Source organism: Sander vitreus, chromosome 6 (genome assembly GCF_031162955.1).
Source record: "Sander vitreus isolate 19-12246 chromosome 6, sanVit1, whole genome shotgun sequence".
Taxonomy (NCBI): domain Eukaryota; kingdom Metazoa; phylum Chordata; class Actinopteri; order Perciformes; family Percidae; genus Sander; species Sander vitreus.
Window position 1 is genome coordinate 11,166,497 of NC_135860.1, and position 19,100 is coordinate 11,185,596.

Here is a 19,100-nt window from a genome sequence, read left to right on the forward strand (position 1 = left end):
GTGAGCCCATGGTACATTCAGCAGGAGCATTATTATTGTAGACAATTTAGAAGAATTTGTAGGATTTTTTTATTCGTTGAGTACTCTTAGAAATGGCAGAAAGCAGATACATTGTCGCACATCATAAAGCCATTCAATAAAATGCAGGAAATTCATATATATATATATTTATATTTTAAATGAACATTAAGGAAGCTGACAACAAAACAATCTCACCAATAGGTCCACTCAGAAGCTGTTCTGGAGCCTTTGATCGCATCACACAAGTGTGCAGGGCTGCAGCTACAGAGGGTGTGCCCTCTGTTAAAGGGATACTTTGCCAAATTTAAACCAGTGTCATCTTTGTGTGGACAGTGGGTTTAGATGAACGGTGTTTGACTTCACTACGTGGAGGAGCAGAGCAGTGGAGGCCTGTCGAGATCAGTTGAATTGCTGTGGCCCTAACTGAGTGGACCCTTGTGAGGCTGTTTTGTCAACTGCTGTTTCTAAGTTCAAAAATGAATGTTGCATCTGAAATTAAACAAGCTGATTAAACAATATGTTATCAGATGCTAAAACTGTAACTGCAGTCTATGTACACAATTCCAATCAGCGTGTTGAAGAATGTCCTTGAATTCAGATATCACACAGTTAATCTTTCAAATATAGACTCAACACTCTCCCTTTCTCTATCTTCCCCTTTGTTTCAGGGTTTCTCCAGTTGAATCTGCTCCTCCTCCTCTTTAATGTTGCCCACATCCTGGTATGGACCATGTGCCTGGGAGCGTTCAATCTGATCATATGTGGAGCAACAATCGTCCAGATTTAGCCCCTGAGGTATGAGGTAAGGGAGAAAAATCATTGAAACATTTTCATGTTAAATTGATTAGTACAAGATAACATCCATTCATATCTTTTTTTGGTTCCTGTTTTCAGCAATGTGACTTGGACGAGTATGGCTATTTCCTACAAGCCTGCCATGACATGTTTGACTTGGAGAGGATGTGACTCATTTACCTGATATATGTTTTCCTCTTCCTTCTTTGCTTTCTTTTTCTCCAGTTCATTTAGTCTCTTTGACTGTGAGGGGGAAGCAGACGTTGGTAAAGCTGTGAAATGGTGCAACTTCTCATGGAGGAAAGGCAAGAAACATTATAAAAAATATCCATTTGAGAAATGTATTGCTGTGGAGTCAAAGCACACTTGTCTTACAGATTGCAATAACTTCTATCGTGTTGACATGAATGATATGCCATTTTAAGACATTTTTGTAAATTGCTGCAACATCAATGCTATGAGTCAGGGGGCGTTGACAGATCAATGTATGGTAATTTACAGTCAGTCATAATAAAGTGACTTCTGACCTGGAGGAGAAGGGCGACAGAAGGCACAAGCACACACAGTAGCAGTATGACTCCCTCAGCTATCAGGATCTTGTTTTTGGTGCTTTCGCTGAGGTTTATTGTCTTCTCCATTGGTTCTAGACATACAGACAGGGTCCAGAGGTGAAACAAACTCAACAAGTGTTTGCATGTTTTTGTAGTGACTAAGGTCAGGTTAATCATGGTAACCTAATATTTACTTAACGAAATTACTTTTTATCAATCTATTATGAGATTGGTTTGTTATATAACTGTACCATTTAGTATAAATAGCACAGTCTGATATAGGCCTATGTAATAAATGAATAAACAATTTATGCTTTTGTTAAGGCTTCTCATGAACTAATGTGCATAATCCCCAGAGGAGATTAGTGGTTGTTTTACATTTCCGCATCTGCCATCTGTGTCTAATGAGATTATGATGCAAAATGGCATTTCAGTGTGACAAATGCCATTAGCTTGACTGCAACTTGATCCAATCTTGGTGCTATTTAAAGTAAATGACTGGGCAGCAGACTGGTAATGAGACCATCCTGATGATGTATAGATTAACCAAACTGCAATATGCCAGGATGCTGCCACTCACACAGCTCTTGGATAGACTAACGTTAACAGGATTTATGGCTTATGAAGCGTTAGCCGTGCTTAGAGCTCGCCTGACTCCATCTCAGTCCATCACACACACGAATACTCACTGTAGACCTGCAGGTAGGTGCCATGTGAGAGGAGGCTGAAGTCGCTGCCGTTCAGCCAACACTGGTACAGTCCAGAGTCATTCAGCTGGACTCGGCGGAAGGTTAGGGTGCCACAGGATTTGTCCATTTTGCTGTCTTTAGCCACAGCATGTGGAGCCAGGGTTTTGTTGGGGGCGTGTTTGATCCAAGTGAATATCACTGATACACTGGTACTGTAGCAGCACTTCAAGACAGCTCTCTGGGAGACCTGTATCCTCAAAAAGGGCCTGTCCGGCTCTAAAGTCACCTTATTCTGAGCAATACCCACTGTGGAAGAAGCAGCAGTTATGTTGTTTTGTGCATTTGTTATACATTTTTTCATTTATTTATTTTAATCCAACATTTGTTAAATCATGTATTATGACTGCATTTATCATACTAGCATAACCTGTATTAACAATGGACATGTTAAGGTCTTAAAAGTTTGTAAATGTACAGCAACAGGATAGCACAGCCATCTGTTTTGACAGGAGATGTGGTTCATTGAAGCAGAACGCAAAAAAAGCTAAATGTGAAAAAAGTTATACAGAGTACATACATATAGACTACTTACAGTATACTAGCTTTAATATACAGGCATGCCCATTTTCCACAAAACCCAAAAGATAATTGCATCTACACATATATAAACTATTGAATATATTCTCTGTAAGTATTTCAATCAATATTGTGTCTTAAAATAAATTGATCTGACTCACCGACAAAGCTGCAGAGGAGAATGTTTGTGACTGTCCCCATTGCGTTAACAAATGTTTGGTCCAGAGATTAAAAAACGTTCTGAAATAACGCAGATCAGTCTTTATACAACACTGATCCCAGTCTTCACTGCTATTGTACTAACGCACTGGTGTCTTGTTTTTCTCAGTCAGGATTTACGCTTGAATGAATTTGGACTGTCCCACATTTGCATAAAAGCTATATCTGCATGCATTTAGAAAATAGATTATATGTTAATTTCTTCAATAAGAATACTATGAGGTAGGCCAACAAATCCCTTTTATGTACATACACTGTATATTTTAAAAGAAATATACAGATACAGGATATGGTTTATGAAATCAACATGATCCTCGTACAATCCATCTCAAAACCCTGTGGTTATAAAAAGTGAAACAAAACTAACCTTGAACCCCAAATTTACTCCGCAGTTATTCTAACATAGGTATTAGCTCATAACTATATAAAATGACAATACAGGAATGTATTTCCTCAATTTATTTAAAAAAGAAAGAATTAAAAAACAGAACGTACCACAAATGTCTTCCTAAGTATACATCATTAAAGAGCCTCTTACACGATAAAAAAATCAAAACCCAAATACACAGTATAGTTCTTGCATATTCATTGTTTATAGATAGACATGATGGCAGATGCCTGTATCACAAGAAGCAGTGTTTTTTTATATACAGGGCACTGGCTGAGTTGGTGGAGGGCTCAAAACCTATTGCTGTAATGGAGGTGAACACAAAAACACAATCCTGGGATGATCTCTTAATCGTTAGTCATTTGTCATCGTCTCTCACTCGGAGAGATTTTACAGTCCTCCATGATAGACGGCGCAAACAAAACAACAGTGATTGTGTTTGTAGACTTAAGAGCCCTTTAAGAAGAAAACAACTTGATCGTTGGAACAAGGCACCACTCTATAAATACATTTTCTATACATCTAGGTGTTCGTATCTAGAATGCATGAGGAAAAGCATCTGGAGGAGGGAGAGCGAGAAGCGCCTGTAGCAGTCGTTCAGCCAGTGAGTGAAGGCATCACTGTAAGCTGGTGTTAATTGGGTTTCACCTGCTGACCACGGCAGTTTGACAGTTAAAAAAAATCCCCGGTTGAGATGATCTCTTTAAATGTATCCCATCATTAAGCTGGATAACCACAGTGCAGAGTAGGTTTGCACTTTAACATGCACACCAAAAACATATGTTGTGGTTACAATATCTGCATATTTGTTCAATTCATTCATGCATAGACAAGTTACAGACAAGTCTCGTCTCTCTCACCGTTATGGCCAAATGCATAGTACATAATTACAAAAGCTTGTTTGAAAAACAAAACAAAACAAAAACAGTAACAAAACCTCCCCTGACCCGTTTAAGTAAATCAAATGAAATATATGGTAAAACTGTGCGGTAGGAAAAGGTGATCATGCTATCACAAGTGAGGGTATTTTCAAGATGTGTATGTACGTAGCTAATTAAAATGAGGGGAGCTAATTTATGCTTTCTCTAAAAAAAAAAAAAAAAAAAATTCTTTAAGCTAACATCTATGTACATTTTACATGAGGAAAACATGGGGAGAGATGGCAGTAATGTTAAAACACAAACTTACAGCATGTTGTGACTAATGGCAACATTTGCACAAGATCACACTGAGGTTCAGAGGGCGTTTGTTGTTGTGGCAACAACGGTGAGAATGCATATCAAGAAGTGATCATGATCACAGTGCTGATAAGAGCGAAGCTGGACTGAGACTGCAGTTTTCCTTTCTCAAAACCTTCAATGTTTCCTTTGTATCCTCACTGTCTTGTTGCCTTGTCCTTTTTCTTTGTTGCTGGAGCTGGTCCCATGTGTTCAATAACAGTCCACTATCCAGGTCAGAACAGTACAGCTTTTGGCAGTTACACTGGCTTTTACTCACACTTACTGACCCAAACGGATCTTTTTTTTTTTTTTGCTTACGAAAGTCACTGAAGTGTATGCGAGAAATCACAGATTCTGTTTGGGTTTGGTCATAAGGCTAGGGCAGTCTAACATTCTTCATCTTGGTATCTATGTATTTCTTAATGACAACCAATACTTCCTTCTTCTATGTGCTTTTAAAATCCCTTCACTTAAGTTGTAACATGTTGGTGTTTGGGTAGAGGGAAAGCAGCTGCAGGCTGAGCAATCACTCCGGCATCAACATTACATTACCGTAAGTGACACATGCTGCTACACAGGTGAAGCAAGTCATTAAGAGAATTACAGCTTCTGTGAGGATCTAACGGTGCTTTGTTATGTCTTTGGTCCTGTGTGCACGGCCACAGTTATGCCACTACTAGAAATTATATCATCAGAATTATAATTACAATCAACTGCTGAATAAAATACAAAGACACAAGCTCAGTTTAGATACAAATATTGCTATCAGAGAAGAATAGAACCTTTTGCTAATAACATGTGAATCTAACGTCATATAATACAATTTATAACCCCATCTTAAGTCCGTGTTTTGGATCAGGAGCTCTGAATCTGGGGGGAAAGGTGACACTGTAGAAATGAGGCTGGCACTAAACGACCTTTGTGAACACTACTGTAGCACTGGGCCTTCAGTGTTTGTGGCTGTACATGTGTGTGTTTTTCTCTAGTACAGTGAGAGCAAATCCCAATCTTGTGTTTTCTACACATCTCATGACCATCTGGTTCAAGCTAGCCTAAATTAACCAAAGCGACCTCTAAACTCACTCCCCATTAGGCCTTGCACGATTCGGGGGAAAATATGAATCATGATTTTTTTAGCTTAGAATTGATATCACGATTTTCTGCCACGATTCTTTTCTCACGAAGTGTAATGTTTATTGCACACATGAACTATGATAAAAAACAAAACAAATTGACAGTGCCAAACATAGATTTTTTTTGGCACCTATAGCACATTGCGCATCACCACAAGCCTGGAAACATAGAGGCTTCAATGAAGAGAAGGAAGAGCATTGCAGCACTTGGGAGCGCTTTAAAACCTTTTTATACAGTCTGTTTAAAACTCACAGAAGAAACTAGTAGCGTTTGTGATGCAGTCGGCTCGTAAAATTAAATGAGCATCAAAGTCAAAAAAATAATAATTATTATTATTTTTTTAAATCCCCCCAAAACCCCCAAAATAATCAAAGTTATTTAAAAATTAAATTGTGACGGGGTGAACTGAGATCGCGATTTTATAACGATTAATCATGCAGGCCTACTCCCCATCTCTACTCCCTTCTTCACTCTCTACCTTGATCTTCATTACACATTCTAGGTTTGCCTTCAAATGTTTTTTTCTTTTCTCAAACACATTGCTCTCTTTTTTTTTTTTTTGCCCAGTGCTGTAACAGTTTCACTCAGGCGATGCAACTCACTGACCCAACAACAAACAGAACTCAGAGGAATAAATAAAACCGGTAAATACAAACAAGTCTCCATTATTAACAGCATGATTATCTATAGTGCCACTATTTATAAATGTTTCTATGTGACGTAATAACAGTAAAAACCCGCCAAACAAGCACATCCTTAATTAAAAACTTTGTAACACACATACACACACACTTCCTTGCATTCAATCTTTTCAATAATCAGGGCTACCTACATGAAGCCCAACTGTTTAAAAACTGTACTGAATAGAGAGTAAATACATTTTACAAAAACAATGATGGTTAAACTTGTTTGATAAAAAGTGCATCTCTGTGGTACTTTGGCATAGACTAGAAATAACACTATATATCAGCAGTAGTATTTCAATACATCTTCAAACGCTACATTACCTCCTTTAGGCTTCCACATGCTTATAGCTAACCTGGTGGGAAAACATTGGATTTCTCCTTTACTGCACATCTGCTATTGGCAATAATGTACATTATTTTCTAGCGTGCATGTTTCTGGTGTGCATATGTGTGTTACAGCAGATCGCAATCACGACATTTTGTTAGGCAGCATCTCTCTCACAGCAAATTTATGCTTCATTTTTTTGGCACATCTGAAAAAACAACCTCCCACTCAAAAGTAGGATGTCCTGTTGTTTTCTTTTTTTTCTTTGTATACCTGTCTACCAAGCACGCACGCAAACAGACACACATACACATGTACACACCCTCTCATGTTCCGTCACTGAACCACTGCACTGTGCATAAAGCCCCCTAGTGCAGCAAAGGGTCCAGGCATGACTTATGAGGGTTTAGGAATTTCCAGGGAAGCCTCTGAAAGTCACTCTTGCACTCCAAAAACCAGCACCAGTAAAAATCTAAACAGAAGAAAAGACGTGGGAAAGTTTGAATGTGACAACACGTTAACAAGTTAATGAGCTTGATGATGAGCATTGTTTCCACTGGGGATGGGATAAGCCCTTTTCAAAATCCTATTTTTGATGAGATTCTTTTAAAAAGATGCTAAAAGAGACCATCAAGTCTAGTAAACATGACTAAGTAAGTTCAGTGCATTAATAATACAGAAATGTACATAGCATTACAATTGTTATTTATTATGCTATATATATACACACACATCTCTCGAACCATTAGTCCGATGGATTTCAAACTTGACAGGTGTCTTGCTACGGGCACGAGTAAGTGCAGTGCCAAGTTCGTCGGTAAAAGAAGCACACATTGGCTTTTGCCGCTGGCCACTCCCCCCTCACTGCACACTGACTGAGCTCAGCGCAGGACCAGACACAGAAAGGGTCGAAGAAAGCAGCGGAGTTTTGGCAGCTAAAATGTGAAATACACCTCAGACCCACAAAAATATGCAAAGTAGCACTACTTTGGACTGTCTTTGACTTTGAATAAACAAACGACAATTCCTGAATTTAAGGACGTTTCAGAATCCCACACATGCAAAGCAAAACCACAGACAAGAAGTGGCAACCTACACATCACACGCAGACGCCACATGCAGAAGGCTTTACAACAGCAGGGGGTGGTGGGTGTTACAGCCTTTGACTCTTTTCCTGCATTTATATCTATTAAGTTGCTGTGAGCTGGCAGAACATAACGTAATCTTGGAGATTAGTCCTTCACAGCGTTGTGTAATGTGAGAACATCTCAGAGTTGAACCGGGCAGACACAGCACCCTGGGTAAATACAGTAGTAATTAGGCCTACAATGTCTTCCTCTGATGTAGACGTAGCCTACACTGTAAGTCAGTAGTAGGCTTTAGGCTACAGTGGAGTAAGTGGTTTGGGGTCCTTCTGTAAGTAATTTTGGGGTACAATTTGGTTTTGAAGAATTCTACAAGCAGCAATACCACAGGCCAAGCAATCACCCGTTCCAAACAGGCACATTTTCAATGGGCTCTGTACTAGTTGTTATAATATCATTATTATGGAAGGCATGACAACTAATTTTATAATATAATGTTTTCGCAGGATTGATGCAGGAAATGGCACACAATCACAGTTTGTTGTTGAAAAGTATCTGGCGTAGTGTCTCTCCACTTCATAAAACCTATCCTATGCCCTTGATAATAATTGATGATACTTAATCCAATACTTCTATTTAAATTATACTTGAGCATCACTTTAAATATATATAATATACTTTAAATAGTTCAGCGTTCTCACCTAGTGGCCAGCAGGTGGCATGATGATGTCTCACTGGAAGTTACCCCCCTCCAGTGAGAACTTGGAAAGGGCCTGCTGCAGCTTGTGGTGCTCCTCTTCTACAGTCTGCCACACACAAAATCAATATCACCATAGGAACTGAGGACAGACACTTGCATCCTCACGCGCGCATTCACGCGCACACACACACACACACACACACACACACACACACACACACACACACACACACACACACACACACACACACACACACACACACACACCCCTCCTCCTCCTCCTCCTCCTCCTCCTCTTAACATCCTCTTCGTCTCCCTCGCTGCTTCTCTGACACATCCCATTGCAAGCACTGGACATAATAGCCATTTTCAGAGAAGTCCAATTTCACAAGGCAATTTTCAGCCAAGCAATAACAGCAGTGGTTAAATGGTTTTCTATTCTCTAGTTTCTCTTTTCTGCCATTTTGGCCCCATTTGACCAAAGTATACCACAGCTCAATCCTTACTTAAGTTATCCTCAGTGAAATTCTAGATGTCCAACTGCGTGTCTCTTTCCAGTCGGCTCCCACCTTTTTGTTATGTCTCTCATCTTTATCTGCCCGTCATTCTCTCTCTCTCTCTCTCTCTCTCTCTCTCTCTTCTTCTCCCCCTCCCTCCTCCCTCACCTGTAGTCTCTTTAGTTGTTCCTCCAGACTGCGGAGCCTCCTGCACACTTCCTCCCTCCTCTCCTGGGACAACACCAGGGGCGCACTGATGCTCCTCTCCTCCTCTCCCTTCGTCCCCACACCTTCTTTTTCACAAGCGTTATTGCTCTCCTCCTCCACTCCCCTGTCTGTGGCCTGGCTTTCTTCTGTGGAGGGAAATACTCAATTTAGATGGGTCATCACTCAGTTTTGTTTTGAATTGCAGTAAATTCTGACCAGTAAAACTGATATTTAACACTAGTAAAACCTTGGATTGTGAAGTTTCCTGGTCACAGTGTAACGTCCTTTGTTTTTTGTTTGTAATGAAGAGAGGGAGGAAAAAACATACTTTTCTACTCATGAAACATTGAAGAAATTATAACGCCAAACAATATTTGGACATCTAACAAGGCTAAGAAGCTATACAACCAAAACAGAACATGATGTTTAAAGTAATAGTTTGACGTTTTGGGAAATACATTTGCTTATCTGAAGAGGATTGATAAGAAGATTGATACCAGTCTCGTATCTATAAGCTGAATATGAAGCTAAAGCCAGCAGGCAGTTAGTTTAGCTCAGCATAAAGACTAAAAACAGACAGAAACAGGTGGCAACAGCTAGCCTGGTTCCATCCAAAATGCCTGCCAGCATTTCAGAAGGTCACTAATTAACACATTATATCGTGCTTGTTTTATCCGTCCTGGTATTTTAACTTCACAGCAATGATTTCAGGAAGTCACTGCTGACGGCCAACAAAAAATCTGGCATACTACCCCCATAACACAGCAACTTGCAACTATTTTTACTTACTTGCAAGAAAGTGAATAAGATTAATTTCCAAAATATGCCTTTAAAAAACACAAACGCCTACCTGTTGACTGACAGCTATCCATTTCTTGACTTGGCCTCTCTGATTGCTCCTCTCCGTTTTCTTCATCAGGCTGCGAGTCTACTGATAGACTGATGCTGCCGACCAACAGCCTTTTCAGCAACATGACTAACACAGGAGACACATTTATTAGGACAGGCAAGCTACTATGAAAGAAAGGAAAGACAGTTATATAAACAAACATCTATAGAAGCACGCTCATTCACCTTCATCCAAAGCACTGTTGGCCACCTTCTCCTGATCGCTGTTGGAGTGGCCTATCAAGTCGAAGCCTTTGTCTGACAGGAAATCAATCAGCCTGTGTCTGGGGTCTGAAGACTTGTCATCCGTCCACTTGCTGTCCTTATCTCGATCTACAGACAGACTTACAAGGCTTAACTTTGGCTCCAGCTTTCAGAAATGTGTAACAATAACAAATTTGTACTGTTTATTAAGTGTTCAGCACATAAAGCGCTGCGGTCTCACCACTGCTGCTTTTCAAACCCCCATTCTCAGTCGGGCTCAAAGGGGCAGTCAGTCTGACAGAGAGAAAATGACAGAAGAAATGAGATATTTTAAGATGGGTGAACTTTGGCAGGTCATGAATATGTCTTGCTCGTTCAACAAACGTGTAAGTACACACACACACACACACACATACGTGGAGGGACTGAAAGGAGGTCCTCCACTTCCAGGAGGCAGTGTCAACCTCATGGGTGCTCCACTCTTCTTCAGATCTTCCACTGCTGACTTTATGACATCAGTCCAGCTGTAAACACACACACACACACACACACACACACACACACACACACACACACACACACACACACACACACACACACACACATTACAATTCATGCTAAGATTTACCTTCTGAAACAAAACATGGTTAATCTGTTTATTTCTCTCTAAAACTTACATTTTCCTCTCCCCAATAGACTGAGCCACCAATTCATAAATCTGAGCACCGCTGTCCCAGGTAAATATCACATAAAAGGCCTTCCGATCTGACAGAATAAGAAAAAAACAGCAATTGGAAGGTTGAATGCTATTGATCTGACGTATTTGTCTGTGAAACTACTGTACTGTTGTGTGCGGCTAACCTGTGGCCACCTCACGTAGGAAGACGGAGTCCAGCTTGATGATGGGGCTCAGCATCTGCTTACCCTCCTGCACAGCGATGTTACTCTTGCTCTGGCATTTGAGGACCATCTTGTCGTCCTGCCTCTGTAGGAGCACCAGCAGGTCGCCAAGCAACACACACTGCACCTCTGAGAGACAGGAAGGAGAAGGACGGTGAAGGGGAAAAGGTAAGGACTATCCGTTTTCTCAATCCCTCATAGGTCATTTTTATGTGTATGGCTTCATTACTTTAGATTGCTCTTTTTAGATATGTATATTTATTTATTAATGTATTCATTACCAATTCCACATATAGTTTATATAGGGTAAAGCGTATGGCCTTGATTGTTAATTGAGGTTAGGTTATTGAATTGAACTGGATATTTAAAAAAAGGAAGTCAAGGGGGAGGCCAATGTGATCTAAAAAAAATAAAATAAAAAAAAAAGACAGTGCAGCTGGGTTTCCTTTTATAGCAAACTTTAATCTACAAACTTGAAAAGGGAAATGAAAATGTTTTCAATATCGCAAAATAAACCATTGTGCATTTTTTGTCTTTTGGAAACAGATAAAAGGGCAATCTAAGAGAGTTGTCCGAATTAAAATTATAATAGATATTAGCATGAGCCTACATTTTTTATTTTTTATTTAAATTAATAACAAATAATAAGCACATTTTTAAATGTGTGTAAAATGTTTGTTCTTGTTTCTGCAGCAGATAATCCCAGGCAGTTTAAATGTATTATATGTACACACAAACATATATTTACCAATTGCCTTCTCCTTTGTGACTCTCCAGGTCACAGAGCCTTCATAAAGCATCTTTTTCTGAGTCAGGTCAATGTTCTACAAAAGACAGTGGGAAAATAATGAGAACATTTCTTGCAACAAAAACATCAAAGAAACTTAAATCTGTAAAGTACAACAGTGTGTGGAATCAAACGTTGGTAAAAGAACCTTACCTTATATTCAGTATAAAGCTCAATACTGGGTTTGAGCCCTGATGTGTCCAGTCTTCGCTGGTAGTCCTTCAGAGTCTGGGAACAGAGAGAAAGGTTAGTGTTAGACAGAGGACAGACAGCACAGAGGAAGAAGTAGTCTAACAAGCAGAGACCCTCAGAGGTCTTAAAATGAATTTACAAGACTCCAATTGGTGCTCAATCACTACATAGCAGTGTGTTGCGTGATGGATTGTGTGTTTCTCACCAGTAGGTTCTCCATCACTTTGACCTCCTCGTTGACATGGTTGAGGATTTTTCTGCAGCACTCTGCGCTCTGCTGGATCCTGTCCTTCTCTGTCGGATTCTCTGTGGAGAGACAAAAAACTCAGAGTTGAGGAAAATACAGCTTTCACAGCAGAGGCCAAACAAAAGCAATAAATCATGAGCGTACCAAAAAATATGGGACAGACAATAATCCATTGTTTAAATGCTGGTGTGATTAAATTAGTCCACATTTATCCTGTGCTTTGATGCAGATTGGCACGAGGTTCACAACACTGGCATAATAATCCTCTGCATTCTGGCCTAAAAATATGTAATTTACTTATAATTTCAACATTTACACAAACGGAGAGATCATCAAATGGCTGTCATGAAAAATACAAGCCCATGTATCAGCTTCAAAATCTACATAAACATCAGACATGTATTAATCAAGTATTTAATTTGCAGAAATAACAGATATATTAACAACTAACTTATAGAATTTACAAATAAAATATATAGAAAGTGGATATTGTGATATAAAATATGTGATAGAGGACTTTTGACATTTTAATAATTTACATTTTAATAATTAGCGTAGTCGAGTCACCTGTAATCAGTAAAAACATGGTTTCATAAATATGTTTACAATTATGACAGGAACACACACACACACACACGCACGCACACACACCTGTGCTCTTGGCAATATTCTCCAGCAGCAACGGGTATTTGGTCAGTCTCTGCATCTCTATGGGAATGATGTCCTTGAGCTGCAGCCTGCGGCACTGGGGCTTACTCTCTGCCTCCTGGGATTAAAGCACGCACACACACACGACCACCTATGTGACCACTTGCATGTCCATGCATCTGTGAGTGCATCCACGTGTGTCTTTCTGTTAAAACTTTAATAGTGTGTGTGTGTGTGTGTGTGTGTGTGTGTGTGTGTGTGTGTGTGTGTGTGTGTGTGTGTGGTCAATGTCAAGTCAATTTATTTATATAGCACGTTTAAAAACAACTTGGTTGACCAAAGTGCTTTACAAGATAAAAACAACAATAATACAATGTGTGTGTGGTCTACGTGTGTATACCAGTATGAAGGAGTTGAAGCGTGGCTCTTTCTTCTGCCTGCTTTTGATCTGGTCCAAGGCCCATGACTGGTGACTGCAGAACCGGGCCGTCAATTTCTGGAACCACTCCCCTTCTGTACCTCCAAACTGGAAAGTACACACACACACACACACACACACACACACACACACACACACACACACACACACACACACACACACACACACACACACACACACACACACACACACACACACACACACACACACACACACACACACACACACACACACAGTGTTGTGATTGCCAAAAGTAAATGAATAAAGCAATGGGCAGATGGGGAAAGAGCTGGAAAATGTACAGAGTAAAGACTGGCAACTAATATAACTGTAACGGTTATAGCCAATATTTTACTTTCATAGATAGCTTTCAGACTTGATAAACCAACTAAATCAGATTTTGGCATAACTATTGGCAAGTTATGTTGAATAAAATTGTCAGCACATATCTGTTGGAGTTTTCCCAGAAGCAACACACATACTGAGAGAAAAGAGAGATAGGACAATATAAAGAGAACGATTACGATGACTCACTCTGTTGAGCACTGTGGTGCTGATAGATTTGACTATGAAGTTGTCATCTAAACGCAGTTTCTTCAGGTTCTCGTAGAAGTTATCTGGATTCACAGCCACAGGCAAACAAATACAAAATGTACATATAAAATACAGTGAGCACTTCTTCTTTATACGACAGTAAACAAGCGTTTTTTGTGAGTGATGCAATTGATCCTTGACTGTGCACCCACTTATAGTATATACTGTTGAAATAGACTGGTTGTAATTGCAGTTACCTTTATCACTGGCAACAAATACACACAAGGAGCTTCACATTCAGAGTACACATTTAGATTCACTGTATAATAGTTTGCTTGTTGTGTGGAAGGAGAGCACTAGCTTCCCAGTTCATGTGTCTGGGAGGATAGAAACACAAGTCAGAAAAGGCCTCTTTGCAACATCACTTACAGTGCATTTCAATTATCTCATCAAGGTTGGGGAAGATGGCGGCCAGCTCAGGGGAGGCCAGGAGCCCCTCCCTCTCCAAAGGCTTGGAGAAGATCATCTGAAGGACACTTAGCATCCGCACATGGGCATGCTCAGTTGCAAACAACTCTGAGAGGGGAGAGGGAGTAGACACGGTATAAGAGATGCTAAAACATCTTCAAAAGAAGGATTGCCTATACTGCAACTGTATTTTATCTGCACATCTGTTTCCTTCTTATCATGTGCTGCTTCATCTCTCTTCTCCTCACCATTGATGACCTCCTGCCTCTTGGTCTCCTTTTTGCTGAGACTGGACAGGGCTTCAGGGGGAGCCAGCTCCCTCCAGTTGGGTGGGTCATGCTCGAACTCCAGGAAGCGGGGCTCTATCTCCTCCAGCTGTGGGCAGGGGCTGGTGGGGGAGTGGCCGGGCCCTTCAGGAAGTGAAACTGGTCCCTCAAAACTGAGAAAGGAAGTAAGGTGAAAATGGAGAATTTTTGTGTGTGATTGATTTAGACTGGTTACTAATGCACAACGTAATTCAAGTATGACCCAGGTGGCTATCAAGTGATGTGACTAACACACTCACTCACACACAGTGGAAGTTGTTGGCTGTGGAACAACAGTAGCTGTGAACAGCTCGTTGCATTTCTAAATGCACACCAGGGAAGTCTTAATATTAGATAATGCAAGGGTGTTTTAATGGCTTGCCAGAGTATATAGCAGATAAGTTATGTATGTATCAATGTCCTGTTGGGCTTGTAGCTTAGCTACAGTATCAAGTAAAGCCTCACATGAATATTTTTAAATAAATAGCAGCTAGTATTGCAAAATCAGCCAGCTGACTAGCTATTAATCTTACAATGACAGATAACAGGAAATAATTTAGGTAGAATCAAACTTAAGCTTTTTAACTAAAACGTATAGTGCTTCAGAGAAAAAAACTATGATTAAAATGAAAGTACAAAAGTAATGGTTTTCTCTTGCACAGTAACCATCATGTGACGGGCTTATTAATATATTAATTCATTAACTTTGACACCACAACACTTTAGTGTTTATTTTGTCCTGTTCTTCTGGTCTTGTTGTTATACCACTACCATATGCCCAAAGCCGCTCTCCACTTGACCTCCATGATGACAGCAGCTGTCATTGTAAGGCTTGCTCAAGAAAATATACAGAGAAGTGTATTGAATTTGACTGAGCCTGACCTTGGTTGGCTTACTCAGGATATTTTAATGTTTCAATATGTCCCCTGGCAAAGTACAACTGACTGTGTTGTGGATTTACAGTCAACTAACAGCAAGTAAACTAACTGTTAATAAAGGGCTGGCACCTAATGATTACCCAATGGTCAACATTGACCTAACATTGACCTTTCAGTGAAACTAAGAGTGCTGTGTAACTGTTACTCACTCCCAGTCGGTCACAGCACCGGTCAACGGTTCCAACTGACAATGAATAATGAGTCATAAAACCTGTCAGTCAGGTTGATTCATTTAGTTTGTGTTGACCTAAAGCAATTTAGCGAAAAAGCAAAAAGCGATTTCATCCATCAATATTCTCATTATTACCAACTATTTTGTTCAACTGCTTTCTGATTATTTCAGGACTTCTGCACTGCTGACAGTGTTTGACAACCTGTCTGTCCCTGCTGTGCACCTCTCCAATCAGAGAGGCATTTAGAGGAGTTTTTTCCATCTTACGGATGGAGGTGCTGGGGGATGAGCGGGGTAGGTGTTGTTGTCAAGGTAGAAGGCGGCTGGAGGTCCACATCACTACGAGAGCGGGACTGTTTAGCCCGGGAAGAGCCGCGGCGACGAGAGGAGTGCCGGTCCACGCGGGCACTCTCGCTACGAGTCACTTTCTTACTGTAGGGAGGGAAGGTGGGAGAGGATGAGGACGGGATGTGGAAAGATAGGGACAGAATAGAGGGAAGGAGGAATTGGGATAAAAAGGTGGGGACAAACGCAAGAGAGGACCGATGGATAAGAAAAAAAAGGAAAAGAGGCCACAGGAAGGACAAGGAGAAAACAAGAACAAAAGGATGGTTGGAGGAAACAAAGAAAAGAAAAAGAAAAGAATGAAAAGAGGAGATATCAAAAGGCAGTGGAAATAACAAAAAATGTTTTTGAAGGGAAGGACAGTAGAAGAGTCAGTGTGCACAGACGTGTGTAAATTGTGAGGGTAAAGAGGAGAATAAATGATTTAAGGTTCGGAGGATTTACACAAAAAAAGAGTTGTTCACAGAGGAAAAAAATCACATCAACAAAAGATAAGAGAAAGAGAGAAAATTAGTGAATATGTATGACATATGACATGCATACTGGTTAGACTATAACATATAGAGTATGCTTTGTAAACTGTAGACATGGTAGGACTTGATTACCAACACTTTCTACATTTCCTTATGAGTTACTTGGAGCCAATGCACAACAGTATGTTAAGAAAGTAGCCATGCATTGCTTCTACATAATGTCTGTACGAGTTTTCAGTTAGGCAACTTTACGGTCATTTATGTCAACAGTTCTCCAAATCCACACAACGTGCATTCACATCCACAAAAACAAAAAACAAAACTGATCTTAATAACCAAACTTATTCCAATTGCTTCACACGCACCAGGAATATCATACTTAGCCATGTAGTGTGTTTTTGTTGTGTATCAGAAGTGCATGTGAGGTGTGTATGCATGTAAGTGTTGTTTGTTTAGTTTGTATGTTGTGTGATGAGTATAAGGCCTGAAGCATGTCCATGTCTGTCTGTCTGTCTGTCTGTCAAGGCGCTGACACCCACCTTGTCTTCCGTCTGTAAAAACACGGGACACCATATCATTACACACCCGCCTTTAAACAACTATTAGCCACAGTAGCAACTATAACATGCAAATACATCCCTCCAACATGATATACTAAACTAGTTCTAACCACTGTCAGAGTAGCATGCTGAATAAGATTCCAAAGCCCCTGGCACAACATGTAACCGCACACACTGTGGAGACAAGCAGGACAAAGGACGGGCCCTGGTCACAATAGACGCAGACACCTTGAAAAGCACACGGGGCGAGCAACAAAAACTAAAATATAATATGAAACTTATTGGCCACTTTTGACTATTAACTATATAACAGCACAATGTGAGGGTTAATTACTTTGTCTAAAACCTTGCTGGAGACTAAGTAGCCATTGTTAAATTTATTTATTTATTTATTTTTTTTTTTAAAGCTTAAGACAAACTTTAGACAAAATATTACCATTTCTATATTAGCTAAAATGTCTGACCTAAATGTCAAACTTGTTTACTGGGTAGAAAGTTGCAGCATAGAAAGCCTCATCTTCAAATCAGTGCAATACAACCATAACAATTATAAATGTCTCAGTCTAGAAGAAATTACCAGTGTATTGATGAACAAGTACCTGAATCCAATAAAACAAAACAAGTCAGAACGTAACCATTATAAGATGCACAACACGACGCACACAGAAGAACACAAATAGGACAGAATGATATTAGGAAGAGAGCACGCGTGCTATTGTGAGAAGGAAAAAGAAGAGAGGGCATGAGGGAGAGGAAGGCAAAGGGCTGGAAGGGAAGATTGGGTCCGAGTTCACCTGATGAGGTTTTTTTCAAATCTGCAGGCTCTGTTAGCTAGCGAGCAACAGGCAGCATGACAAAAGCTTGCACACAGCAGGGACAGACTGCTGGGGGAGTTTTACCACGCTCCCTCAGCCTGAGCACTTCAGACATGTATCCATTCCCCCTTTTCCCCCCTGGTCATTAGATATATACAGTCTCTACACCTCCCGTACAGTCTAATTATATTCTGATTACAATCTCTGTTATTTCTTATACTCGCTTGTTGAGTCACTATACTGCAGTTATAATCTCACTCCGTGGATGTTACTGATTTTCTTACTACCTCTCCACCCTCCTCACCTGTCTTTCTCCACGTTTTCCTCTGTAGGATTGTCCATGGGTAAGAGAGGCTCCCCGATGGTCAGCCCTACTCCCAGCCCGACAGGGGACACATCGCCCCCGTCTGAGAGGGTCGGAGGCTCTAAGCGATTGCTTGAGAGGCCTGGAAGATTAGAAAAGGGGAGTGCAAGAAATAGATTTGAGGGGTTATGTTTTGCAATTTTTTTCCGCTGAAAAATAATTAGTTGGTGCTTTCATCCAGTAAATGAACAAATGTATATCTCTTCAACAACAATGTAGAAATAAAGTCTATTTAGATTTATATCTTTTACACAAGAAAAAAAGGGCACATTTTCGTTTTGAAAGCTGGTATCATACAATCTGTTACTGTTTATATGCCCAAATATATATCATGTTTATTAAGGGTTTGTAACATCAGTTGAACAGCTGTCTTGTTGAGTCTTGAGTGTGCTACCGGACTAATCAAGATTTTTTCAGTGTTTAACTGTAAGCAATTAATAAACTATTACATTTAAAAAAAATCAGCTATTAATTGATTATTCAAAATCATATTAAATTATGCATTTAAAGCACAAGATGATGAAGATGATAAACATTATATCTGCTAAACATCAACATTGGCATTGTCAATGTGAGCATGTTAGCATGCTGACATTAGCATTTGGCTCAAAGCACCATTGCCTACTGTATATCCAGCCTCAGAGTCGTTTGGGTGGCTGTAGTCATGTTTTATTCATCAAATTATCAAGTGATTATAATTAAACACTGATAAAGTCGTTACCTCCAGG

At 40.0% G+C, this 19,100-nt stretch overlaps 2 protein-coding genes across 7 annotated transcripts in view; both read right to left on the minus strand.

Annotated features, from left to right (window-relative positions):
• Positions 1 to 45: 45 nt before the first annotated feature.
• On the minus strand, positions 46 to 3,194 carry cd79a (CD79a molecule, immunoglobulin-associated alpha). Its single transcript, XM_078252499.1, has 5 exons — positions 2,794 to 3,194; positions 2,057 to 2,362; positions 1,344 to 1,459; positions 997 to 1,059; positions 46 to 811 (listed from the first exon to the last, which is right to left on the minus strand). The coding sequence occupies exons 1-5, from the start codon at positions 2,831 to 2,833 to the stop codon at positions 686 to 688; spliced, it is 651 nt and encodes a 216-aa protein (XP_078108625.1). The 5' UTR covers positions 2,834 to 3,194; the 3' UTR covers positions 46 to 685.
• A 101-nt stretch (positions 3,195 to 3,295) lies between these two features.
• The window catches only part of arhgef1 (Rho guanine nucleotide exchange factor (GEF) 1), a 45,204-nt gene continuing 29,399 nt past the window's right edge, over positions 3,296 to 19,100 (minus strand). For 4 of the 6 annotated variants that reach the window (XM_078252495.1, XM_078252492.1, XM_078252493.1 and 1 more), the window contains 20 exons: positions 18,313 to 18,454; positions 17,173 to 17,184; positions 16,083 to 16,247; positions 14,649 to 14,839; positions 14,362 to 14,508; positions 13,933 to 14,015; positions 13,360 to 13,485; positions 12,963 to 13,077; positions 12,270 to 12,370; positions 12,026 to 12,100; positions 11,834 to 11,909; positions 11,047 to 11,214; positions 10,863 to 10,950; positions 10,602 to 10,709; positions 10,427 to 10,479; positions 10,168 to 10,314; positions 9,944 to 10,069; positions 9,055 to 9,239; positions 8,391 to 8,495; positions 3,296 to 7,076 (listed from right to left, as the gene is read on the minus strand). In XM_078252495.1, the coding sequence (XP_078108621.1) occupies positions 8,421 to 8,495; positions 9,055 to 9,239; positions 9,944 to 10,069; positions 10,168 to 10,314; positions 10,427 to 10,479; positions 10,602 to 10,709; positions 10,863 to 10,950; positions 11,047 to 11,214; positions 11,834 to 11,909; positions 12,026 to 12,100; positions 12,270 to 12,370; positions 12,963 to 13,077; positions 13,360 to 13,485; positions 13,933 to 14,015; positions 14,362 to 14,508; positions 14,649 to 14,839; positions 16,083 to 16,247; positions 17,173 to 17,184; positions 18,313 to 18,454 (2,183 nt within the window). In that variant the 3' untranslated portion in view covers positions 3,296 to 7,076; positions 8,391 to 8,420. The remainder of the gene's footprint in view (positions 7,077 to 8,390; positions 8,496 to 9,054; positions 9,240 to 9,943; positions 10,070 to 10,167; positions 10,315 to 10,426; positions 10,480 to 10,601; positions 10,710 to 10,862; positions 10,951 to 11,046; positions 11,215 to 11,833; positions 11,910 to 12,025; positions 12,101 to 12,269; positions 12,371 to 12,962; positions 13,078 to 13,359; positions 13,486 to 13,932; positions 14,016 to 14,361; positions 14,509 to 14,648; positions 14,840 to 16,082; positions 16,248 to 17,172; positions 17,185 to 18,312; positions 18,455 to 19,100) is intronic. The other 2 variants (XM_078252494.1, XM_078252497.1) reach the window with 2 other exon arrangements.

Bases quoted from the DNA above. Each gene is read 5' to 3' on its own strand.
- cd79a (XM_078252499.1), bottom strand. From the start codon at position 2,833: ATGGGGACAGTCACAAACATTCTCCTCTGCAGCTTTGTCG. The intron at 2,363-2,793 runs GTGAGTCAGATC...CTTCTTCCACAG, and splicing joins TCTCCTCTGCAGCTTTGTCG to TGGGTATTGCTCAGAATAAG. The intron at 1,460-2,056 runs GTGAGTATTCGT...CTGTATGTCTAG, and splicing joins CACCTACCTGCAGGTCTACA to AACCAATGGAGAAGACAATA.